Source organism: Limulus polyphemus, unplaced genomic scaffold (assembly GCF_000517525.1).
Source record: "Limulus polyphemus unplaced genomic scaffold, Limulus_polyphemus-2.1.2 Scaffold2660, whole genome shotgun sequence".
Classification (NCBI taxonomy): Eukaryota; Metazoa; Arthropoda; class Merostomata; order Xiphosura; family Limulidae; genus Limulus; species Limulus polyphemus.
Genome location: NW_013668270.1, coordinates 18,590 through 27,234, shown reverse-complemented (window position 1 = coordinate 27,234; position 8,645 = coordinate 18,590). Strand labels below are relative to the sequence as shown.

Here is an 8,645-nt window from a genome sequence, read left to right as displayed (position 1 = left end):
TTTCCTCATTTCAAATTTCCTTTGTGTGATCCCTAAAACCTCCTAAATCCATTTCAAATGTTCTTTTACAGTAAAACTTTATACTTGATCTGTTATTTTCTCTACCATAACTCAAAACAGGATCAGGCAATTTGACCAACCTCGTAACCACCAAAAAAAAAAAAATCAATATAAATCTAAATTATCCTTTTTTTCTTTCTAATTGTAACATGAAGCTAGATTACTTTATCCCAAGTAGCTTTAAGCTCATAACAGTATACATCTATTTATAATTAAATTTTATTTTTTCATTGTCTAACTACTATCCGCACCATAATAAGTTGTAAATCACTTGGGGCATGTGCAGCCCATGTTATGCTATCGAATTACATTATCTACATACTGTTCACATGCGTACCTCATGAAACATTTTTATTACATTATTATTTATTTTACCTAATCTAATCTTAACTAACCTAAAAAGGTCCCTATTTTTACATTTTAGTTACTTTTATAATAATAAATAAAGAATAAACATTAAAAACAAGAAATAAATTACTTACCCACTCTTCTTTTTTCTTGCGATTGTTGATTATAATTAAGCCTATATATTTTATACTAATGGTAGTAGTGCATTAAATAATTTTTATTTAATTAAATAATGCACCACAGAACATAGACTAATAACATGCAAAAAGCAGACAATTTCTCCTAACTTTCAACATTTTTCTGGCTTTCTACTACACGATAACAACTGTTACAAATTCATCCAAGCTAGTCGTTAACTTTCTCATGGGAATGAAGCTTGTACTCTGAGTGAAATTGATGCTTATCTGTTCAGAACACAACATTATACAATATGTCATTTGATAGATGAAAATCTTGACTTTCTATTGGTTATAAGTAATATATAATTAAATGTAAAAGAGAACTATTAACAAAGTCTGAAAGAGAGGATGTGACAGGTAGGTGTGGCAGAAGGGGGGGGGGTGATTTTTTATTTACAGCTCTGTAACCAAACAAAATTGAAAGCTATAAAAATTATGGTTCATTTGAGCAGTGATGATTATATAGAGAGTAATTTACATTTAATTTTGTACTTTTTAAAGGGGTGGTGGATAAAATAGAGAAGACAAGATGCGTAGAGAAAATATGTCACAAGTGTCACACTAGGAGAAGTTCAGGATTGTTTTAATATTTCCTTATAGAATTAAGAACTTTAAACTTACATACTATTCAAATATGGATTATTATCCAAGTGTTTATGCCATATTAATTGGTAAAACACAAACAAAAAATAGTTTAATAAAATTTTGAATGAAAGACACTAAAACTTTCTGTCGTGTAGTAAAGGATACCCAGGGCGAAAGGGTTCAGCAAATTTTTCAAGCAAGCACTTGAGTGCTTGTAAAAAGCAGCGTTAAATAAGCATAAATAGGCACATTTTGCATGAACCAACACTTCTTACATTTTAGCTAGTCTATATAGTAAATAGACAAACCAAATACTTGCACAAGCAACAGCTATAAAAGTGTGTATGTAAAAATTCATAATACATTTTATGAAAAACATTCTACATGTGGTAAAAAAAATTGGTCACAGTATATTGCAAACTGTATTTGATGCAGGAAAGCAGTTTAATAATATGCCCTAATATAAACCTGTGAAAGTTAAGGGTATCTACAACACAAATGTACATTCAACTAGTTATTGGTAATAATAATAATATATTTTTGTCTTACAGCATATAATATAGAGTAAAATATAATTATGAGATAATGATTCTGGCAAGTTATATTTCTGAGTTCAATTAATTTTTCTGTTGATGCACAATGTATGGCAAATATAGTAATTTAATAAGTACATAAAAAATTAAATTAAAAGTTTGCAATAATCCATTACACTTGTACTACTGTTTTCATATCCATTTTTATTACAATATTAACTTTATAAACTAATTTGTATTCAAATTCACTTTCATTTTACTATACAAGCAGTACCTACACATTATGACCCAAACAAACAACTTATGTACATTTTTCACCTATGATGTACTGCCATGATTACAAGAACGCCTGGTCCTCTAATAACATCTATCTTTTCCACCAAAAAATGTTGTTTTTTTTTATAGAGAACTAGTTCAATAAAATCCATATAAACAATTAATTCTTGGTTCAAGTCAACTTTATCACACTTACTGTAATGGTGCTTTTTCCTAGGTGATGTCCAGATCTTGAATTTAGTGGTCTAGTAAAAGGGCTACCAGCTACAATCTAACAAAATATTGGAAATATATCTTATTGTATCATCATTCACAAAAGTTTCATATGCACAAAACTATATACCATGTTGAGAATGAGACACATGTTCAAGTTATTGACACTTTTTTGTACTATTTTAATATACAGTAAGATATCTGTATGCAAGCATTAGGGAATGGGTATAATGAAAAAATAAAATAAAAAATTTCACCACCTAAATAACAATATTTATAAATAAAAATCATTCAAAAGAGCAATACACAAGTCCCCTTGCAAACTTAGATATCAACATTTAAATAATAAACAAGATAATGTTTCAGCTATAAAATAGTCCCTAATGAATTTCCACACACAATTTTTTGTCACTTTCATGTCGTTACACAATGAAGAAAACTTAGATTTTTGTTGCTGTATGTCACTGTTTAACCAATTTTTTTAACCACATTATCAACAAATCCCAAAAAATTTTTTTTACCTACATTTCATATTATTTTTAGTGCAAAAACACTTGTATATTTATAAGCTTTGTATTCACTTCGTGTACTTAATTTCAGAAATTTTATGGTTATTCCATACATAAAACTTATATGACATGCACCACTTTTTTAGTTATGGATCTAAAAGAATCACTGCCAGTTGTAAAACCAGTATGAAAAATAATATGTGAAATTTTCAAACATTTATTCCTGATTCAAACACAACTACTTTATTATAACTTGGTAAGGTATATCAAAGCTTGTGGACTAACCTAGTGAATAACTTCCTGCGGCATTTTAGTATATGATTTATATTTTCAATACAGAAAAAAAATCCTAACGTTATGTTAAAAAAACTATACTTTAGTCATTCATAACATAATTAAAACATTCTATAGCAATTGTAGTTTTACATTTCATCACATAAAATACTCAAAAGAAGATACCATAATGAAAATCTCCAGTGCCATAAGTAACCTAAATGCATAAGTAAAATCTCACCTGACCCAAAGTGCAATCCATTCCACCCAAAAAATCATCATCATTAAGTGTTGCTGTACTGTTATCAATATCATATACTTCAAACCTCAAATTCTGAACTTCTTCAAAAAAATAATCTATCTGAATAGCCTTTCCAAAATCTGGATTTAAACTATTCTTTACATTTTCTGTGCGGTTGTGCTGAGAATAAAAAGCAGAGGATTTTAATTATTAGATACTTTAAAGATGTATAAATAAATAGTGTATATTTAGTTAAAACTAATACTATATCTATGAACTGCTTTAATATAAGTATATACACATATAATGTGATCAACTGGTTCCGATAGATAAGCTATTCACATTTTTTTGGCAAGCAATATTAACTTTTATAAACAATATAGTAATAATTATATTAATACATTAAAATACACTTAACAGGATTATGAAATTTATTAATAATCATTATTATACAGTTTGATCTGACTTAAAAAATTGAAACCCTGAACTTTAACTTCTACAGAATGTAAATAAAAAACTAAATACAGTTTTAGCAACTAACCATACCCAAGAAAATGTAATACAAAATAAACAATTTCAACCAGGAAATATTGCAATTTCAAGCTTTGTTGTTTGTTTGTTAAATTTCATGCAATGCTATTCAAGGGCTATCTGAAGTTGTCATGGAAGAAAATTGCTGTAACTTTCAAACAAATACAACTTAAAAAAATATTTTCAAGAATGAAAACAATGTCTAAAGAAACTATAAAAATACTCCCTGTAGTTTGTCTCTAAGTCTTCTAAACTTCACACTAAATTCCATCGTTCTTCTCAGTAGGAACTACATCTACTAACTTTCTCATGAAACCATAAATTACTTATGCCCCCTTTCTGTTCACTTTACATTGACATAAGAGTTTACAGTCTACTCTATCAAATGGTACTTAAACTTTACCTGTAGTTACTTTTAAAGCTATTTTTCATTAATTGTTGTTCCCATCCTTTAATGACCTCACAGCAAGTGATGTGAAGAGGCCTGTAATATTAAATCTTCAGACAGAGAAAAAAAATGCTTCATTAATTACATTCTCCAGCAAATAAAAACCTATGCTTCGTGATGTGCAGAGAAGTGTTTAAAAAATCTATAAGTGTATTGTTTACAAGCAAGACTCCTTGGAGCTGTGCACAACTACAAGTTTGGACACTCAGTACATTTTTCTTTGAGAACTACACTACATAAATGTTATAAAATGACAAAATATCAATTCTTAAAATATTTTTGAGTAAACACTGTTGAAATATAGTTAATAATTACTATTTTTACTTAAATTTTGAAATTTGACATGCAGATTTGGTCTCAACATCTGAAAGATTCTCACTGGACATGACAGATAAGAATGCATGGTCTTGCACTGTAAAACTGTTCTACCTCAATCATTCTTCCACCTTGTTGTACTAACAACACTACCATAGGATCTGACTTTGACAACACATCCATGTCACGAAGCTGACGACACCTGATATGAAGTTCCACCTTACTGGAGCATTGCACAGATGGAGGGCCACCACCAGTGGCATAACCACTGCTTTGGTAACTTGACATTTTAACAGGAGTTTATAACTGTATGTATTTATATTTATATCTGAAAAGTAAAAGTAATAATTTTTTTAAAATTTCATCCCTAAGCTATAAAAAAAGATACAAAAACAATATTTAGTCTATGATAAAATGCACATATTCATTTACCATGTTTACATATTTATCTTACTTTTTCTTGGTTATCTAGCAATATTATTAAAAACTTCATATTATAAAACAGGTTAAAGCTGAAGTAAGTCAAAATTTCAAATAAACATTTTTTATAAACACTAAGCATCTTTTTACTAAATTTACATTCATAACTCCAAATTCAATATATCAATGTTTCAAAAATTTGAAAAATACTGATAGATAGGTAGCCACACACTAAAAAGAATTCTAAAGATTTTATTTTACCATACATAGGATACAGAAATAAAAAAAAAATAGAAATAGAAATATTTAAATATAAAAGAAAAATTATGATAACATATTCATTAAACTCTCTAAGACTGTATCAGTTACCTTTATTTTTTTTATCAAATCATTTCCCAACACCACCCATGTTTTTGTTGTAACCCTCATTTCTTTGAAATGCTGAACACACAATTATAACCCTGTTTAACAATAAATTTTGTTATGCAATTTTGTTTCATAATGCAGAATTGTTTTCAACCACACAATATAATGATGGTGTGCACCTACATATACATGTAATTAAAGCTTAAAAAACATTCAACTTTGGCAAGTAATATTATTTCTTTACAACTATGCAAATTGGCTGACAATATTAATTCTTTGAACACTAAAAATAACATACTGTAAATACATATGTACTTACTTTTATAATGCCTCTGGTTGAAATCTTTCTTCTTTTTCTTCACCGTTGTTTTGCTTATGATCTCACAAGATTTATTCAGTTTTGTCTATTATGCCATCTTCAGATCAGGTATACTTGGTTTCTGATATTAAAAAAGAAAACTTTTTCTGCAACTTATTAATCTTTTTCTTCATATTAATGTTTAAAATTTCTTTAAGTTATACTTTTGCATGTTAACTATTTTGAAATTAATCATCATTTTTAGACACCATATTGTAAGAAACAAAAGCTTAAAATAATTTACCTGAAATTATACCACTGCAAAAATTATTAGGTAGATCAACTTTTTAAGGAAAGAATCGGCAGGATATTTTATGAAGTGATGAGGAATTTTTAAACTGACTGAGTTTTAAGCTAAGAAATAAACGGACAGACAGAAAAAAGTACAACTGAAAGGCAAATGTATAAATAATTACTTTTTTAGATAAATAAACCAAGTATTAATTACTTAACATATTTATAAGTATTTTAGAGTTTGGAGAGATAACTATAAAGGAAAGGTGTTATCATTTGTCCTATACACGTAAAATACACAAATTTGTGTCTGTGTTTGAACAAAGGTTGTTTCATTGTGTTTTTGTACATTTATATCCAGACTCTTTTTTTGTCAAACTCAAAGCTAGAAAACCCAGAAAAATATCATAATAAATAACTTGTTTAATAATAGAAAAAAGTACAACTGAAAGGTAGATGTATAAATAATTAATTTTTTAGATAAATAAAGCAATTATTAATTATTCTGTTTCCAGTGTGAAATGTGCAGCTAGATTTAAACTATACAACTTCTACCTTTAAGGTTAGTATCAATTCCATGTTATTTTAGCAATTATGACTAATTCTTATTGTGAAAATCATAATGGTGATTCAAATTAAACTAAAAATAACTCATACATTTTAGCAGAAGCTGCTTCAAAATTGGGGGTGGGGGTTATCTTACACTGTTTTTATGTGTAATCTTCACATGTATTAAGATTTTAAGTTATGAAATTCTGATCCATTCTGTTGTTCATTTTATGCTCCTTATAAGGTCAATTAGCAGGCTAAGAATAATTATTTGTTTTAGTGGAGTATACTGTAGTTATAAATTGATTTTCTCTAGGTTACAAGGTAGAAATATATACATCTTTTGATTTTTACTTAAGAAAATACAAAACAAAATAAACTGTAGTGATACATTTAAGAAAACTGATTATTTTCATTGAAATAAGAACTATACAATTTAAATAAACATCATGCAAAAACTTTTTAACACACAAACGTTTTTTCAATTTTTGGGCTATATCACAGTATGTGGCAGTCAGAATTAAATGTCAGTTAGGTTAACGAATAATGGACCCAGTACAAGTAGCTGTTATTAGTATTACTTTTGAGAATAATTGTTTCATACATACTTTTAGTTTTATGTAACAGTACACTTAAATTTGAATTTAATTCATTCTTCGAAAAACAATTTCTATATTTTAAGCTGATGTTCAGCCCTGATAATATTCGCTGTTTCCCACGTCCCAAGGTCTAACAAAACTTTTCATGATTTTGATAGTACCAATGATACAGCTATACTAATTAGTGCATGTAGTATTCACGAGTGAGTGGGTTATAACCATGTATAGAAATGTCAGGATGTATATATATCATTTCAAAATTAACATGATCGTCATCAGGTGAATTGCTATTGCTTTTCCATTCTATAAACACTGGCGTAGTGCAAAATAAAGAAGTTCCGGAATGTGTTTAACAGCGTAAGGTGGTATCCCTTCGAAACAGAGACGATATGGCGTTCTGCATTAAAACAAAATTAAGTGCAGGTACGCCGTTACCATAAAAATAACAATATTGTACATTTACTTACAATAATAAAATTTTAGTATTTGGATATTTTATTGTAAATTAAAGGATTAGATAATTTTTAGTCATTATGTTCACAATTAATGCAACTTACTGTAGCATGCTGCTATAGGTTAATATAAATGTAGCCAAAAGTGAGAATTCACAAAGTAAATAAATAAAATTGAGCCAGAGGGCGTCTGACATTTAGATCGAAAAGTATAAAAAAGAGGCCTGAAATACCAAGAATGTTCTAAATTTAATGTTAAGAATATATTAATTCAGACGACTATCTAGAAGTTGAACATAATATATAAATACTAATGAGCCAGTCAATTAGTGAGCAGTGAATCGTTGAAGTAGTGAGTCAGATGTTTACAGTCGTTAGACTGCCAGTCAGTCAGTTTAGTAAAGTATTTGAACCAGTATTGGTTACTGCGTATATTTAGTTACTCCATTGATTAGCTGTTAAATTGTACAAAAAAAAAGTTTATTTTTATGTTGGTCTTGGTAACATTAGCGAGGTATTTAATTTTGTTTTGAACGTCATTTGTAAACTTAAACCTACAAGTTACAATAGTGTACAAGTTTGTAGAAACATTAGGAAAGAAATTAACTAATTTGTTATCATTACGTGACCTGGACATTGAATTATTTGAGTCAAATAATTTAAAAGAATTTACCCAACAAAAGAACAACGTTATAAAAATAATACGCACAATTTCCTTAGATTTTACTTAGCGATTATAAGTATATTCTTACAAGTTATAGCTCTTACAGTAAGGAAGAGTATTTTTTCAAACAGGTACGACTTCTTGATCACTTGAGGATTATCGCACCGGTGATCGAAAAGTTATTCCTGTTTAAAAATACTCTTCCTTGCTGTAAAAGCGATCAAAACGTCATACCTTTCTAAAAAATATATACTTTTCCTTAAAGTGAAAGCTGTAACTTGTGAATAAATCACACGTAGACCTATAGTACAGTCAAGAAAGTAATCAACATAAAATTGTTAGTATTGTTGCGTCATCGAGATCACGTGACAATTCTCACGCTCTCTTGTTTCTAGAACTATCCCGTATCTTGGCGAATGCTCTAGTATTTGCTAGATAGGGTAGGCTGGTATATAAAAGAGGGGGAGGTAATGCGTGTGAGTAGATAGTGAG

At 28.5% G+C, this 8,645-nt stretch overlaps 1 protein-coding gene across 3 annotated transcripts in view; it reads right to left on the bottom strand.

The window, feature by feature from the left end:
* The window catches only part of LOC106467557 (copine-3-like), a 44,216-nt gene extending 35,699 nt beyond the window's left edge, over positions 1–8,517 (bottom strand). For 2 of the 3 annotated variants that reach the window (XM_022395759.1, XM_013927917.2), the window contains exons 1-5: positions 8,388–8,517; positions 5,617–5,737; positions 4,626–4,839; positions 3,218–3,397; positions 2,178–2,252 (exon numbers count right to left, since the gene is read on the bottom strand). In XM_022395759.1, the coding sequence (XP_022251467.1) occupies positions 2,178–2,252; positions 3,218–3,397; positions 4,626–4,799 (429 nt within the window). In that variant the 5' untranslated portion in view covers positions 4,800–4,839; positions 5,617–5,737; positions 8,388–8,517. Of the gene's footprint in view, positions 1–2,177; positions 2,253–3,217; positions 3,398–4,625; positions 4,840–5,616; positions 5,738–7,594; positions 7,660–8,387 lie in introns of those variants that run through there. The other variant, XM_013927918.2, reaches the window with a different exon arrangement.
* Positions 8,518–8,645: the final 128 nt, after the last annotated feature.